The sequence below is a fragment of the Alnus glutinosa genome, chromosome 6 (assembly GCF_958979055.1).
Source record: "Alnus glutinosa chromosome 6, dhAlnGlut1.1, whole genome shotgun sequence".
Lineage (NCBI taxonomy): Eukaryota > Viridiplantae > Streptophyta > Magnoliopsida > Fagales > Betulaceae > Alnus > Alnus glutinosa.
Window position 1 is genome coordinate 18,840,535 of NC_084891.1, and position 18,557 is coordinate 18,859,091.

Consider the following 18,557-nt stretch of genomic DNA (forward strand, 5'->3'; position numbering starts at 1 on the left):
AGAGGCTCCAGTCTCTAATTCTAAGTTTAAAGGGAGTCGTGAGGTGAAGAATTTAGAGTGCTAGATTAATTATGATGCCATGGATTTTGATTCTAGCCGGGGCAAGGCAAGAAGGCCCCTAATGTAATGTAATGGGTCTATGGGTTTTGTGAGCTAGTTATGTTGGGGTGTTTGTGTTTCCCCCTATATTTGGGTTTTGAAGGTATTTTTCCTTTCTTCTCTCTTTTTTCTTATTTGGGTGTCCTTTTTGTATACTTCTTATATGCTTAGGGGCGCCTTTACGTTTTTTATAAACTTTTGCTTACCTATCAAAAGAAGAGTTAATTATCTACTAGATGAGAAAAAAAAAATGTATTGTAATAGATTGCTAGGTGAATCCCTAAAACCTTAGTGTTTTCCATTAATTTCTTCAAATCTCACTTTTATTAATTTAGTTTACCTTTGATTCTTTTTATCATGATAGATTATTGCTTTTATAATTTATTTTGTTTAGATTAGTTGCATGTTTAATTTTATTTTCATTTCTGAACAACAATATTTTTATTAAACTAGATCAGGATTAATTTAGTTAGATTTGGTTAGTTTTCCTACGATTACACAAGTCCCTGTGGGTTCAACCTCGTGCTTGCAAAGCTATACTTCGATACGGTTCGTGCGCTTGCGAGTACAATTAAAATATCACAACATTATATCACCAATTGTTGATAATAAAACTATTCAAAAATTTAATGAAGAAAAAGAATGGATTAATTCACAGGTATAATAAATGATAAAAATTCCCAAATTTTTTATAATTTGGACAAGGGTAAGAACAGAACATTTACAGCATCTAATCATGCAAACTATTGGGGAGAAATCTTTTGGAACCTATATATGATTATATGAAGCATATGGTTTGCAACTTTCCATGATCTCACAAGAGAATCTCCTTCATATATGTTAGCAAAAGGGATGAAAAAGAAACTAAGTACCTCAAGATTTGCTCCATGTAGGCGCTGTTCCTCGATCGAATCTTGGCCACCAGAGAATGCATATCTGTTTACCTGTAGATATGGACACATGTCAGTAGAAAGAAAATGGATACATACAGAAAACAAACAAATGACATATGTCCAAATCGATCAACATTTATCTTTTTTAGTTGTTTGGTTAAATAATAAGGTATCTCCTCATGTACACAGGATATACATGAGATTCACCAAAGAATGACAACCTAACATTCAATAGATCAATAAATCTGGGGGTTTTGGGGGGGGGGGGGGGGGGGGGGGGGGGGTTGGGGTTGTTTCCAAAAGCAGCCATCTAACCATAAAATTTAGCAAAAAAAAAAAGGACTTTAGTCAATCCTAGAAAGCTCCGCCAGTAAATATCCAATTATTCCTTTTCTCTCCAAATAACCCACATGAGACAAATGTATTCCACATAAAACTATTTGTGTGTGTCACCCCAACATTCCTTTCCATCTAGAGAAACACTTCAATGACCTTCTTTGTCTTTGTCATTGTCCAACGGTCTCCAAATAATGCAAGAACTATTGACCATAATCCTCACAACAAAACACAAGTGGCATTCTGATGTAGAGCGTCTTGTTTAGACTTCATCTAACATGTTTGACTGTCCATTAGATGCATGCCTATTGTGAAACCTCAGAGAGTTAGTCTCACGTTTTCCATATTGAGTGGGGTGAATTATAAAGGTGTTTATAGGTACTAAATTTCACATTAGTTCCTTATTAGGTGAGACTTAGCTTTGTAAGGAGCTCAAATTATAACTTGACTAGTCTTTTTAAAGTGATAGCACATATGTGGGTCGTGAAGAGTACAATTCTAACTAATACAATCCTACAATTGATAAAGCTTGCGAAGGAAGAGCACAGACCCTCTATATATTCAGTCCTACACTCTTGTTTAGACTTCATCTGACATGTTTGATTGTCCATTAGAAGCAGGCCCTAATAACTTCATCTGACATGTTTCATTGTCCATTAGAAGCAAGCCTATTAGGGCTTATCTTCCAGACGAAGTTCGTCTCAATATAGGCTTTTGTGCACAACCTGATTTCATCACTTCCATTATGTCAAAATTTTAAAGGGAAATTGTCCAGAGTCACTTCTGTTGACAAACTCATAAGCTCTATCATGCACCATGCAGCCGAGCTCAAGCATCATTCTTAAGGCTTGAATCTCCAGCTGAGGTCAAGCCATTGTAAATTTCAACAAGCCAAGACTGAGCCAGCTAGAAGTACAGTCCAGGTAGTTTGCAACCATGCATATTATGCGGCAATGGAATATGACTAACATCATATTGAATGAAGTAATTCAAAGTTCATCAATCTCGTTTCCCTTTCTTCCGAGCCACATACATATTATTGAAGGCACAATACCATCACCAGATAAGCAATAAAATAAACTTATCTGCCACAATGGCACAGAAAGATAGCCAAAATCCATCCTGCATAACTTAACAAAAGTGAAAGAGGGGGATCAGGATCCTCTCCATTTCAAGTGAAAGGAGAGGATCCATATCATGGTCCAGATTAGATTTATCAAATCTATGTTGCCACAAGGTGAATATGTTATCACGTCATTTAAAATTTTTAAATTTTAAATGACGTCACACCATGTATACAGTTACTTGCAACAGAACAAAATCTTGACCGTAAAATGGATCATTTCCATTTCACTTGAAATTGAGAGGATCCTATTCCGAAGAGGGGGAGGGGGGGAAGAAAAGAAAATGGACAAAAGCCGACCAACAAAAGATTATGTTAAAGCTGCACAATAGAAAAGAGGGTGGAGATGAGCTGAATAATTTCCAGTACTGTATATTCAAAGAAATAATGGGACACCAAATCTCATAAATGTCCACTGCATGTACAGTTTCTATGAGTACCAAAAGTACTATGTTTTCCTTACACTCCTTAATACATGAGTACATTAAAGATATATATACCTTACCAGGTGCATAACAGTTAATATGGGCAGGCATTATCCTTATCTACGTTAGCAATTCTAGAAGTATTCATATTCCGTATAAAAAAAAAAAAAAAAAAAAAAATCTGCATCAAGAATTTGTCCAAAACACCATGTTTCAACATCAATATACAGTCAGATGCTCAATAACAGGGATATTGCTAAAAAGCACACACGTTTAACTACCCAGAATTAGAAGAAAAAAATTCTCTTCTCCATTTTTTTTTTTCTTGAACATCCAGTTACAGATAAGAAAGTGGCAGAAATATTCAATCTCCATCATGGTATGTTCATGTATCGGTCTATCACTCAATGTCCATCATGTAAACTAGCCAATGAGGAATTTCAGAGGCAAACCTTATTCTTTATTTCTTTCTCAGAATCAGTCACATATATGGCAGAATTTGGATCACTAGCTGACATTTTTCCTGTCTCACCCTGCAAGTATCCAGTTTCCAGTATTGAAATGAGTTATGACTTCTTTGTGAGAAATCAATCATAAGCAATATGAAGCAGAGATAGAGGCAGAGACCTTCACCAAAGTGAAATTGAAACCACAATTGGATGTAATAAAGAAGATCCTAACAATAAATATACCGATTGAGATCAGTCTTCTGATCTTCAAGTGTTGCATGGCATTGATACTTGAAGTTAATAAAGTTTAGTGAAAAGAAGAAAAAAAAATACCTAGTAGGCTAATAGTTTTGAACACGCATACTAGAAAAGGAAACCAAGAAAACCCATACTAAAGGATCATATGATCATAAATTTTCACAAAAATCAAATGTTGTTCTCTCATGGAGAACAAATTTAACCCTGCATAAACTCCAAGTTGATCAAACCTACTTCTTCAAGTTTTACATTCCTTTTCTTCAGGTCCACTTAACTAGCATCCTATCAATTATAAATGCTTGTTGATCAAGTAAAGACGCCTTTTGAGCCAACACACAAGTGAGCTCAAAAGCTCAAAGGGCACCTACTCCCCTCTCATAATGGGTGAAGTCATTGGTTCAAGACTGCGTGCATGTAACTTAGAAAAAAAAAAAAAAAAAAAAGGAAGAAGAAGAAGAAAGGCTACCAATTGCAGATTTAGGATATTTGGCAAACAATAAGCACTTTACCAACAAACCTGTTCATAAACAACATTCCAACTCCTTGTGTAAGACAGATCACAAAGAGGTCAAGGCAGCAGCAAACTAGGCAAATACTAGTTTTGTTTTTATTTTTCTTCCTGAGCAACTAGACAGATACTAATTACCATCAATAACATTCAATTAATGCTTCAATTATCAGAATGTCCATCAACGTACCAAACTTCTGTCAATACATTGTTGATACTTCCGACATCATTGGCCTATACTAATAATATTTTTTTTTTTTTGATAGGTAAGAAAAGCTATACTGATAATATTACCAATATACATATAAATATATATTACTACAATATTAATATCTACTGTTTTTACATTTAAATTCTCACACATAGACACAAACAGATATATGTATGAATGCGTTTATGTACACATTAGTGTAAATCACAGGTGACAATATTTTTTTCCTTAATTTTGTATTTTACTATATAATCTAAAAGCAGTGCAAAAATAACCTTGCACGCACGTACGTACACACACGCACACACACACATGTATATATTGACATGTAGAAAAGAGTTTTTCTTTTATAGGTAAGCAAAAAGTTTATAAAAAGCGTAAAGGCGCCCTTAAGCATACAAGAAGTATACAAAAAGGACACCAAAAGAGGAAAAAGATGAAAGAGAGGAAAAACACCCACAAAACCCAAAAACAAGAAGAAACCCAAATAACCCAACAAAACCAGCCCACAGAACCTAGGGACTATTATATCACAGCAAGTGCCCCCTTGCCTTGCCCCGACTAGAACTAGAACCCCTGGCATCATAATTGATCATGCACTCTAAGTTCTTCACCTCACGACTCCCCTTAGACTTAGAAGTGAAGATTGAAGCCTCTAGGCGCTGCTCTGCATCAACTGGAGCCATTAAGTCTAAAAAGTCATCCACATTCCCCTCGTAGGAGACCCCAGATTGTGAAAACATAAGCTATGGTCAAAGGCTACCCCGAGAGAACCATCAAACCCTTCAGAAACACCTCCCCTCAAGGCTTCACCCACCTCTGAAAAGAAGACAACAAAGGAGGGCACCCAAACACAGAATAGACCGAAGAGAAAGGAGACCCACCCACTTCAAACAAAGAAAGAAATGCGCTGCATGGGAGAAGGAAGCCACGCCAAAGAAGAGGCTAACATACCTTGTCTCGAAAAGGCACAGGCAAAGACACTACCCCATCCCTCACGGGGTGCTGCCAAGGGCTTGCTACAGCCCCAAACGATGGCATAAGAGCAAGGGAGCACTGATTGCCGCCAAGGCCTCGGCAAGCAAGAGCTCATCCATCCTGCCAACCTTAGGCTTCCGAGAGTATCTATGCACTGACTTGGATTCCGAAGGATAAATAGGCGCTCCCGACTCCAACATCACAAGGAAAGAACAACGAAGCCTTTCACCTAACACATCCGCACCTGACGAGCAGTCACCGGAAACATCCAAGAACGTTGGACCACTCCCAACGAGAGCCAAAGATGGAGCCACCTCCGACAAGGCAAACTGGGCAGGCTGGCCAGCTCCGATGAACTTCCAGACAGCACCCAACTCCAACAGCCCGGAGCTGGCCACAAACGCAAACAGCAAAGGAGGCTGACCCCCACCGACAGGCTTCACCGAGGCAGAGGCAACCAGAATGGACCCACCAAATACGAGATCAGAATACGTCGGCGAAGTAGAGATGACGAGATCCAGACCTGGAGTATAGGAAACCACCATCGAACCTGAAGCAGAACCACCGCCGATGAGAAATGCAGAACCACACCAGCGAGAGACGGAGAGGACAAAGCCATCGGCAAGACAACAGACAGACCTAAGGAACCCAGAACACCCTCGCAAACAAGCATCAAAGACACAAAACCTGAATCTCCAACTGACCCGGGAGTTGGGTCAGAAAGCTTAGAAGAGGCCTTGGAGCCCAAACACCTGGAACCAACCCGAGACTGTGCCCTACTAAAAACTGCCTTAGCCCTCTTAAACATCCAGCCCCCTGCTGGGCAACTCACCTTGTGTTTAAGCCCAAAACGCTTGAGACCCAAACTACGTGAAAGCTTGTTAGCCCAGTCAATCCAATCCCCAAAAAGCACGAGAAACTTCCTGAAAACACTTGCCTTCTCCTTCTCTGAAAGGTCACCATCATCCTCAAAAACCCTACAACACGCCAAAGCACACCTGGATCCATCAGAAGCCCAAAGGGTATTACCTATAGGACAAAGTGGATGTTGCTCCAAAGCATAACAATCCACCGGCTGCCGTTGCACCACTGAGCACTCCAGATCCAACAGAAGATGCTGCTCCAACTCACCCCAAGCCATTGCCTGCTGCGCTTCTATCTTTGGCACAACGTGCTTGACACCTCGCTGCTTCTCGATGCTTTTAACAGAGACGGGAGCCACCAAACGCACCCCCTCCACGACCAACAGAGACCCAGTTACCTTACCCAACGCCGTCCCATCATCTTCGATAAATGACGAGACTTTTGACAATTCGCCTGAGATACAACTCCAGCCCCACCCATCACGGCCTTCAGGAAACAGGACCAACCCTTTCCGGCCACCCACGTCATAGACCACCACCTCCAAGAAATGGCCGGAACTATTTTCACCACTCCGCACAATGGTCACCTTTGACCCCTCCCTAAAAGACTTGACGAAATCTTTATAACTAGGATTATGCACAGCCTCTTCCAGCATTGACAACAGCCACGCGATGCATCGTGATCCCAAAAGGACCACCCCTACGAAAGCTTTCCTCTTCTCCACTACCCCAAGCTTTGTAGACCCAAGCCCCACCGAGAATAGAAACGATTTAGTCTCCACATAGAACCAGTTCTCCATAACCCTGAAGGAGAACGAACCCACCGCGCACCACTCACATGGGGGTGGGAGTAGAACTCGATATTTTCTCTTCTGCTTTGCTCAGCAGAGGGCTTACTAATTGTTAGTGAAGAGAAAGTTATACCCACTAAGACCAAGACATAACTTGTTCAAATACTAATTAAGGTGAAGCAGGGTTAAAAACAAAAATCTCTTTATCACTACATTTTTTCTATTCATTTATATAGTCATCGATCATATAGGAGCAATGATCATTCTATATAAATAGGCTAGTCTATTTGTACTAATATGGTGGAGCGTGGTACTCAATCATTCTTTCTCTACTAGTCCTTAGTTCTTCTCTTCGTCAAGGGGTAGGGCAGCTTGGTAGCTTGCAAGGTTGATAACCTAGATGTAACGGATAGCGGTTTCATGCTTGTAATTTTTTATATCTTGGTTCTAAATGCCACAAGTATTAAGGAAAAGGAATAAATATGGTAATCTTCCTAAAATGTCCTTCACTATAGAGGTGGGCACAACTTTCAATAGATCAAGGAAGTCCTACTTTTAGATAATCTCCCTTTTTACTACTTTTTATCATCTCGTTTTTGACATTTTGTCTTACAATATAAATAAAGAAAAAGTTTATTGCAAATTCCCAAAATTTTATCATAATCCAACCAGGGTAAGGAATCAATGAACTATAAGGGGTGTGTATATAAATAAATATACACACACATATGTATGTATGTATATCAACGTAATGAAAACCATTTATGCATTGAAAGATTTTGAACTTCAATAATTTTCATTGATGTATAGAATGATATAAATAGAGGACTAGATTAAATGTAATCCTATCTAAAGTTTGAATTACAAAAACAGAATTCTAATCTATCTAAATTCAAATTCAAAAATACAGAATCCTATCTCTAGATGTTATCCATTAGTTAGAGATTGTTTGAATGAGTCTTCAACTGAATCTGGACGTGATGATGAATCTGGACATGATGACTCTGCACGTGTATTAGATGAGGTGGCAGAGATATCGTTTACATGCATCACTATTCAAGTTGTTTACAACATCTTCTATAGTTCTCTACAATTCCATTCTACGAACACAATACATGCTTTTTACACAACAATCTCAAATATTTGTGTTGGGTGCATGAGTTAATTAACAAGAAGAGAAAAAAGAAGATACCAAAAAAAAATATATGGTGCATGTCTTTGTGATAGAATCTCAACACATCCATCAACATCAGTAAAATACCAGTTCAGCACTGAAATCATCTAAATAAATATATACACAACCAAATTATAAGTCACCCCTATAATCTTTAAAACTGATCCTATACCAAATCATAAGAATACCTGTAGGGCAGGGAAAAATAACGATTCAATCAATGCAGGCTTTTGATATCCAATTCGTGGAGCAACATCTCTAGTCATTCTAAAATAAGGATCCTGAACAACTCAAAAAAGAGAGAGTACCATAAGAACAAAAAAGGGATCCCACACCAACATATATGAATATATAGAATTATCTTAACTATAAAATCCAGCCTTACCATAAAATTCAAAGAACAAAACAAGCATGTTCACTTCAGATATTTGTGTTGAAGAAGGAAACATAGCCGATTCTGATCTGATATTAATCTGTCGTTATTCTCTCATCTTATTCTCATTACTATTGTAATATACATTAATTATAATTCCATAATAACTTGAATGATTTTTCTATTTAAAAAAATGTAGATGCTGAGTGGCATATGCATAAAGGAATAAGACAGCTTCTTCCTCTCCTCTTCTTTCAACTTAGTATCATAGCGTTTGGTTCCTAAAAAAGAAGGGAAAGGAGGAAGGAACGCTGTCTGTACAGAGGCTAACAGGCTCAATCCTTGTTAACGCTAGGATCTGTGCTTATCACCCACTATATAAGATTCATATTCAAAAATCTTCTTGTAAATCTGAAGACTTTTCGTTCGCATCTATGCTGATCGAATTTCTTCATTTTTTTATCAGTGTTATTGCTGGGTGTCGATCGTATGAGCACGAGGAAGATAAGCAGTCTGATCGTGAAGTTCTAGTGCTGCAATGATTATTCCAATGGCCGTGTATGACAGCGGTGGAGGATCGACAAAACAAAATGTTTAGTATGAAGGAAAAAAAATGACAGATCATACACTAATGGAGAAAACGCAACGTCGTATAGTCTAAAATAAAACGATAAGTCGTTCAACCGGAGGGAAATGGTAAGTAACTTTCCCTAAACGACAAGTCATTTAGAGCAGGCAAAAAAACTCCAAATCACAACTGTGAAAATGGACGGGCTCAACTATTTTGATTGGTCATAGTCCGCTATTTTGCATATTAAGAGTAGAGAGAAACTAAGATGTTTGAACAGTAGAATTCAAGTACCAAAATTAGACAACCCTGCTTATGACAAAGAGGAAGCAAAAAACTCCATTGTTATGTCATGTTTGTTACATTCAATGCATCCAGAGATTCGCCAGGGGTACTAGTTTCTCAGTACGGCAAAAGAAAATTTTGGGATGCAACAGCTCAAACCTATTCAAAATGGGGAAATGCAGCACAGATCTACGAACTAAAACGTTGGATTCATGGAACGACTCAAGGTGAGTGGTCTGTCACAACCTACTTTCATCACCTTCGTGCATTGTGACAAGAACGAGATCACTATCAAAACTTTAAGACTACATGTGCAATTGATGCTATGAAAATTCAGAAAATAGTGGAAGAAGGCCGTGTCTGTGATTATTTGAGGTTTGAATTCTGAGTATGATCAAATTTGAGTTTAGATCTTGGAAATGAGCCCCTTCCATCCCTTTGAGAGGCATATGCCTATGTTCAAAATGAGGAGAGTCGTCGAGGTGGAGTATCGCACTCCTTCCCAAGAACAATCTGCCTTGGTTACCGCATCTCATTGCACTGGAAAAGGGGATTCTAGGAATCATGATTGTAATACCCAGGATAAATAAAAGCTAAAGGAAAATAGAAGACGAGATAAATAATTAAAAGCTTAAAAGAATTCGGAAAGGGTGCATTTCGATCGAACGGGAAAAAATTCATTCGAATGAAAAGAGGTTTGTTCAAAAGTGACTAGATTTCCATGTATCAGTGGAAAAGTTGGGCGCTAAAATTTTTCCTTGGTGACTAAGATTTTTCTAGTACAAATGTGACGTGTCCCGTTCGACATACCATGGATCACCACGTGTCACGCAAGGGTATAAAGACGGGATTCCTGAGGGAGAAATGCCATTCTTCTCCCACCTAACCACCTTCTAGATAGGGACACTTGTCACTTTCTCTCTAACAAATAAAAAAGAACCTCTACTACCAACTGAAAATATTCAGCTACTTTTTTTTTCAATTAATATCTCACATATGGGAGATTTCCAGAGTTAATTACTTTGCTAACACTGTACGAAAAACATATTTATTTTCTCTGTTCTCTCTCCTCATCTCCCCCGCTCTCTTTTTCCTCCCCCTGCTAGCGGTTGCACATGTAGGTGCATCCCGCTAGAGCTTGGTTCTGGTTCATTTTTGCTGGGTACAACAGACTAGTTTCTCTGATTTCTCCTTTTCTAAGCTCACTTGGTGCTGGTTTTTGGCTGGTGGTGCTGAGGGGTTGTTTCGTGGGTATGTCTCCATGGTGTTTCTTCTTGTAACTCTTCAAACTAAGCAGAGATAGAGCGTTGCTTCTATGTGGAAGCTAAAGGTTTCTCTACTTCGGCAAAGGCAAGAGCATCTAAACTTCACTTGGAGGAGAGGAGGAAGGGGTTTTGTGGGTTCATTTTCTTGGGTCTCCAAGCTTTACCGTGGTTGATGGCCACTGTTGAGGAGGCATTGAAGGCTCCAGTGAAGAAGGACTTCGTCAAGTATTTCTGGAAGGATGTGAAAGCCTTGATGGTCCAAGGGGGTGGTAACAAGGCCGGCCACTACCTAGAGGCGGTAGCCTCCGCTAAGGGTGGTCGAAAAGGGACTATTTGGCTCCCTGAAGGCCGTGAAGGTTGGGGTTGGCCTCGGGGTTGAGGGTGAGCTGCGGCAGATGCTAGATTTCCTCGAAGCAAAGGAGTGGCAGCTAGTTTCTCATGTGCCTTACTCAGAGGGGAAACAGAAGGGGGGTATTTTGTCCGGTCGCTCCGACACGGCAATGCTACACTCGATGGACAGAGATGATGAGAAGACTGTGGGGTTGAAGTTGGTGTCCATGACTCCTCTCGATCTGCTTCCTTCGGTGTTGGCGAATGGTGCGAACGGCTGTGAACTGCTACGAGTTTGATTTAAGGGTCTCTGGGTCGTCAGCGATTCTATCCAGCATTACAACGAAGAAGACGAAAGAGACAAAGGGCAGTTTCGTCATTTAGTGTTTGAAGATGTTTCTAGGGTTTTCTCGATTAGTGATGGTTAGGGTCAGAGGATATCTGGGTCGGTTAGTTGGTTTGGGTTTAAAGCCAATGGTTTCAAGCATAAGACTGTTAGCAAGAATGCCATTATCCACCTCAAACCGGTTTACAAGTCTTCGGGTCAAGGTTTTAAGCTCTTTTTCAAGTCTTCTCTTAAGCCCAAAGACACTGGGCTTGGACCTTCGGTTCTGGCAGGAACTCGTAGAGCTTCCGATGAGATCTCTTCGCCGAAGATCTTGACAAAGGAAGGTTTTAGGTTTGACTCGATGGCAGGCTCGGTGCTGGGGTTGCCGAAGGTTGGGTCTGAGATGTCCTCGAAAGATCACCAGTTGGGTAATGTGGTTTTGGTTTCCACTGCTCGAGATGGGCTTGTCCCTATGAGCTCTGGTCCTACTCTTTCGGCATCTCTGCTTGCGCAAGAATCAATTACAGCGTCTTTGAAAGCTTCTCTCAAGCCTGAGGGGTCTTCTCCAGCTCCGGTTCACCTCTTCTCCGGTGGTTCTTCCCCAAGGGCTGCTGAGGTGGGAGAGAGGCTACGTCTTTCTCGTCCAATGGCGTCGATCTCAAAGTCGTTCCAAAATTATTATAGGAAGGCTAGGGAAGGTCGAGCTGTGAAAATGGATGAGCAATTATTTTCCGATTCTGTTGTGGCGATGAGGTTAGATTTTGCTGGTGGGATACCTGTTCCTCTCTCAGGTCCACTCCTGAGTCAAAGCCGAGGGTAGCCTTGTTCCTTTTGGAGTCTAAGCTAGTGCAAAGCTCACGGGTGCCACCCCTTCTTGACGAGGCAGCTACTGTGAAAGTTGTTATTAAGCAAATTCCTTCGGTGAGGGGTTTCTTACGGAGGGCTTTTCTCAGGGCGATGAGATCTGGGATGGGGAGGATGAAGTATCCCCTTTCCCTTTGGGTGTTTATCTGCCCGATATGCATTTGGATTGGGCGGGGGATGGTGAAGAGGATGAGGTTCTGCTTTTGGTTATCCTGGATGCCAGCATAAGCGAAGAGGAGTTTCATCTGGAATCAATGGTTGCGCGCCAAAAGACTAAAGGTAGGAGGGAGGTATTGAATTTGAAAAGCTCCATTAATTATGGCAATGATTATGCAACCACCCGGCGTCGGAAAAGCAAGGCTCACATGATGTAGGGTTAAGTGCCTCTTGTGGATCTTAAGTCTTTTGGATTTTTGGGTTTTTAGGGTCCCACAGGTTTGTTGGGTCTCTTTCTTTTTGGGCTGGTTTGGTTGCTCCCTTGTATACTACATGTGTACTTAAGGACGCCTTTACGTTTATTTTATAAATTTTATTACTTCTCAAAAGAAATATCTCACATATGAAGCACAAAATCTTTCATAAGCATCAACGTCGATTCTGTGGATGGTTGCCGCACTGTTGTGCGTGGCTAATTGGTTCTTTTGCATCTTGGGATGTAGATCTACGGTGTTTGGGACCTCCTCTCCATGCACGTGCCTCACCAGGGAACTCTTTTTCGTGTTCCGGCTCTACCCCCTGTCGGCGCAGCTGCAAGTGGCCACCACACACCATTCTGGCACGTGTGGCCAAGGGAGTTTCTGAAGCTTGGGAGTTAGATATACGGTGTTTAGGACCTCTTCACCGCACACGCGCCTGTCCGGCAATTTCCGCGTTGCTCCGTTTCTTCGGCTAGTTCCGCGTCCCGCCACCGTCTTTGCAGTTTTTTTTTCCCCTGTATCTCTGGCATTTCCTTTGTATTTTGGGTTTGCTTTTTATTTCGGATTCCGTCGGCTCGGGTTTTGGGTTTGTTGGTGTTTTTTTGGGAGGGCTGTTCAAGGTTTCTAGTGGGTTTTGGGGGCTTTGTTGGGTTGGGGTGCTTTCGGGCCAGGTTTGGGTATTCAACGGGTGCTTTTTTGGGTTGGGGTGCTTTCGGGGCAGGATTGGGTGTTCAACGGTGGCTTCAACTGTTTTTTGGGATTTGGGTTTCACGTGGGTTTTGGGTGGTATGGGTTCTTTGCTGTTTTTGGGTTCTGGGTTTGTAAGAACTCTATTGTATATTGTTTGTATATGTAGGGGCACCTTACTTTTTTTATTAAAGTTGCATTCTTAATTATCAAAAAAAAATATAAACAAATGCAAATTTAAACCGGTGAAGAAAAACAAGAAACTATGAGAGAGTCAACCTGGTCAATTGCACAAGGAATCAAGCAACGAAGATTATCTTTGCCAGAAAATAGGTGTGGAAATGAACTGGGAAATGAGGGAGCTGCCTGCAATAACAAAAAATAGAGCACATTGTGATACCTCCATGGATATTCAAATAGTTTCTTGACCAAGCATCATGGTTTCAAACAGGGATCTAACAACAAACGCAGGTACTTGTAGCAAAAGAAAAAAAATCTGCATCCATTATTATCCTCATATATTTGCTTGTGTGGAAATAGCAACAAGATAAAGACAGCAGAAGTGACTGTTGATGCTTCCAAATTCAGCCTGAGCAGAAGTCCTTTTTCTTTTTTTGGTTGATGTAACATATTTATAGCATTAACCAAGCAAAGGCATTATATGGCAAATGGACAGCTATTCAACTATAACCTATAGCAAATACATTTCAGGGGCTCAACATAACTTGCACATGGTTATTTTGTCATAAAGTACACACACACATGTTCAGTTGAGAAAACTAATACAGTCAGTTAACATAGATTCAAACTCTGAACTGTTTCTGGAACTCACAACAAAGTAATGACGCAAGATATAATAGTCCAAAAACATTTGATAAGATACATAAAACCATGCACATGCCATTCTCACGTATAATGAAAATAACGCAGCAAAGGTCTATACCTGTACAGGTGGAAAGCTATATTTTCCAATATGATCTTCACCAGTGAAACCAAATATACCCACAACCTGATTACGTGTTACACATTTTGAAATTTTCACCATGTTCCTGTAGAATGCACTGCAAAGAAAATTCTCAGAAATCAGCACAAGGATTCTAACCATGCATGTAAAATTTCAATGAAAAACACTTTCCCTCACTAAGTTTGAAACGTATGCTTAAGCTTTGAGGAGCAGATATAACAAACACAGAACTAATATAAATTAAAATTATGATTTATATTTGACTTTTGAAATATCCCCTCCTGGAGACATATTAAGAACATCAAGAAGAGAACCAGTTCCTCAAACCCTAAGGCACCTCCCAAATTTATTTCAAAGGTTTCAAAGAACACTTTTGACTTTGGCGAGCACTTACGGCAAAAACCTTTGTAAAAAGGACAACAACAAGAAGTATCCACTGTGTTATGAGATCTGTCATGTCTGGTCTAATGATTACATACTAGTTTGTCATTTCATTTCAGTGTCAAACTTACAATTATGTATTACTCACCCTCCAACATAATCAAAATCAGAGAAAATGAAGGTTCTCCTGATGTCAAAGCCACAAGCAATGATGTCCTTAGCGTTCTCCCTAGCTAATCTCCTGCTCTCCTCCACTGACAAATTTTTCCAGAGGAACTTCTCATCATCAGTAAGTTGTATAACAAGAGGAACCTTAAAGGCTTCTTGCAGATATCTGCAGCCAAAGTCACACCCACAGACATAAACTTCTTAATACGCTTAACAACAAAAATATTCTAATATGGTTGTTTGGTTCTAAAAGATATAACAAACCCATATTTTTGCAACATTGTACACACTTCAATTATTGATAACCAAACTGTAGTAGAGGCAGAGTTCTTTTTGTTTGATGCAATAAAATAAAGTGTTCTTTTCCATTTCGTTTTACGCTCTTTCTCAGAAACAAAACCAAGAAAAAACTCAATTCAGCTTAGTCTTAATCCCAATTAAATTGGCTTGGCCACGGATTCTCTTCAATTAATCGAGATTTACCACATGTATCCTTTTCTACCAAAATCAAATCCAGCAAAATAGCCATTGCAAGCACAGGAACCAAAATAACCATAACTAACACAGTGCTTTTGTTTCCTTTTCATTTTATTTCTTTTCTCAATTTCACTAGTTTTTCAAAGCAAACCAAACAGAGCATAAGAAACAAACTCATCTTTGTGCATAATGGTAAACACCTAAACCTAACCAACTAAAATTTGAGCAGTAAACAACGTTTTTTTCTTCTTCACTTCCAACAAACTAAGAACCAAACCAACAAAATATGACGAAATTTTCTTCGTCTATTGTTTCCATGCACTTCCTCAGCAACCTGTGCTCAAAAACAAATTGCTATACCAAGAAAAAAGATCCAAATCTTAGAGTACATAATGGGTAAGAAATATGATCATACAGTGTGAAGCTAAACTCATTATGCAAAAGAAATATATCCAATGCAGTAAAATTTTCATCACTTGTACATTTCCTTTCTCTACTTGCGCTGAGCAACCAAACTATGCACTAGAAAAGAAACCGACACACTTAATAAGTTTTCCATTAACGCCAGTACAAAAAAAAAAAAATTATGTCTTTCTCTATTGGTGCACTTTCTCAGGAAACAAACAGAGCAGAAGAAAAGAAAATCGACATACTGAGTAAACATAAAGGGAATCAAATGCCCCAAGTGCAACGCTTCAGACGAGGGTCCTCTTCCCGTGTACAAATAGAACTTCTCACCTCTCTCGTACGCGTCCAGTATCTCATTGAAGTCCCTGTAATCACATTCCACTTTTACCCTCAACAAATACAGATATTTGCATAGATCGAGAGGAGGGTGGGGATTGGGCAGTACCGGTGGGCGAAGAAGACGCCGCGGCGGAGGAACACGTGGGCGCGGCGAGAGGTGAGGCGCTCAACGCGGTCAACGACGGATTGGTGGAGCCTTTGGCAGCCGAACTTTTCGACGAGCTTGTCGTAGTCGATCTTGCCTCCTTTGGCTGACACTTCCCATGGATTCACGACCTGGACTTCTTCTTCTCGTTTTTCGTTTCCGTTCTCTGATGCCTCTCTCTCCGCCTCTTTCTTCTCCATCTTCGTTTTTCTTCTATTACTCCACTACTCTACAGATGGTTTAAATATCAAACCGTTAAAGCCCACAAACTGAGAGCTTTTTTGGGAGAAATTCCAATTGAGAGATCCTACGCTAAACACTCGTTCCCCACTCCTTTCTCTTTTCTTTTTTATTTTTTAATGAGAATTTGAAGAAAAATAAAATAAAATTAGAGGGGCGACCAACTGTACTATTCTACCATGTCGTAGCGCCCATCCATTCGAAACCAATGACTCGAGGGACCTAGTTGGTGGAAAACTATAGATGCTCCTTTAAGCTCGGTTGAGCACTAGTCTAATCCAGTTTCACCAAAACATTAGTGAGATTCAAAGTGATTAACACTAATCAAGCTTGTGTTGGGATTCTCATTGTAAGATTCAAACTGACATCCTAGTACGTGTCCAACTACTTTAGAGTTTCCTTGAGACCACTAAACCACCTTTGATGTTGCAGTAATGTGACAGTGCCACATCAGATTTCAACTAAAAAAAAAATTACTTTACGAAATGATGCCTTTCCTATCGCAAAAAGCGTGTGTTTCTAGTGCCTAGATTGGTCGGATGTGACATCTCCACAGAAGGACGTGATCTATCTATGCATTCGAGAGTAATGATATAAGTAAGACTTATATTCCCTTTTTATCCATACAGATGATGTAACTTGTAAAATTAACATTTGATCAAAATTCAAGAGTGATCCATCCAAAATTCGATGATAATTTTAAAAGTCACATCATTTTTAGGATAAAAGGATGACATGAGTCCCATCGATAGCATTACTCCCTTTTCAAATCTCTCCACGTCTTCTAAAACAAAATTCTTCATCTCCATCTCTTAAGCCAAAACCAAACCAAAGTCATCTCCAAAGCCACCATAAAAGTTCGATCTCTGAGATGTCTACAAGGTGGTCGCTGCCTCGGCCAACAACAGGCACGGCTCCTTATGATACATCATGTGGGATCAGCGAGCCATTCACCTAGTGACGGCTTAAGCTGAAAAAGTGAGTGGTTATTAACTGCCTACTGACCTTGGAAAAAATCACTAACTGTTTGGCCAAACAGGGGTGGCCAAGCAACCCCCAAGGTTCTTAAGGGTGGTTTCGGCCACCCCTATTTTGCTCTCAGCTACCCCTAATTTCTTTTTTTCAAAAAGTGTTTTTTAAAAAAATTTAAAGTTTTAATTATTTTTAGTTTTTAAAATTTAAAATTTTGTATTTAAGCTTTTAAATTTATTTTTTTAAAAAATAAAATAAAAAAAATCTTTGCATTTTTTAAAGTATTGGTAAAAAAAGTCATGTATCGTGCACGTGACTTGATTTTCGTCTAAAGTGATGGACACTATGGATAGATAATAGTTTTTGCCAACGTGAGATAAATTGTGGGGTATGTCATCGTTTTTGAAAGTGAATGCCAAAATGCAAATGGTTAGATACTTCAGAGGGTAAAATGTATTTTTTTCATTATTTTTTATATCGTAGGAGATCGATCTGTAATTTATGCCAACCACAATTACTGATTTTGCATTTATCCTTATTTTCACCGTAATGAGCGATTTGAAATTTAGGCCAACCACATAAACTGATTTTGCATTTATCTCTAGATTTTTTAAAAATATTATTTTTTTTTAAAAAAAAAAAATGGTCTTTTCTACTAATCAATAAAGACGAAGGGTAATTTTGGTTTTACAATGGTCAAAAAAGGTATTTTCGAAACTTTTTGATCAAATTTGATTTTTCATCAAACTTAACAGTCAACAATGACAGATGGGGCAAAATTTAACAAATTGGCAATTTGAATGGCCAAATCGTAACACTTATCAGTTCTTGTTGCTTTATAAAAAATTGTTGTTAATTGATGGGGCTAAATGCACCCCTTGTAATACCATAAAGAATGTTGCAATTATTGTAGTAGGTTGTTTTTGGATGGTTTTGGTTCCTATCTAATGGTGGGACTTCTTTTTTTTTTTTTCTACCTAATTGTATTCAAAATTGTTCAAATTTCTTACCAAACAAAAATTTGGTCAAGTTTCATATAATGGTAATGTTTTTTGTAAACTAAAAATTCTCTCAAATTGACTTGGTCATTTCTTAGTTTTATATGGATAATTGGCATTAAAATGCATGGAATGACCTCTTCAAATCTTTTTTGAATTTAATTATCTATGATTTTATGGTTGTTGTATAACACAATTATGGGGGATGGGAAAGCGCTATTAGCAAAAAGAAATAAAGAGT

At 39.3% G+C, this 18,557-nt stretch overlaps 1 protein-coding gene across 1 annotated transcript in view; it reads right to left on the reverse strand.

Annotated features, from left to right (window-relative positions):
- Positions 1-16,461, reverse strand: part of LOC133870527 (tryptophan--tRNA ligase, cytoplasmic) — a 30,177-nt gene extending 13,716 nt beyond the window's left edge. Inside the window, exons 1-8 of the mRNA XM_062307688.1 lie at positions 16,068-16,461; positions 15,868-15,987; positions 14,718-14,903; positions 14,168-14,285; positions 13,504-13,590; positions 8,297-8,389; positions 3,329-3,409; positions 972-1,043 (exon numbers count right to left, since the gene is read on the reverse strand). Coding sequence (XP_062163672.1) covers positions 972-1,043; positions 3,329-3,409; positions 8,297-8,389; positions 13,504-13,590; positions 14,168-14,285; positions 14,718-14,903; positions 15,868-15,987; positions 16,068-16,306 — 996 coding nt within the window. The 5' untranslated portion in view covers positions 16,307-16,461. The remainder of the gene's footprint in view (positions 1-971; positions 1,044-3,328; positions 3,410-8,296; positions 8,390-13,503; positions 13,591-14,167; positions 14,286-14,717; positions 14,904-15,867; positions 15,988-16,067) is intronic.
- Between the last annotated feature and the right edge of the window lie 2,096 nt (positions 16,462-18,557).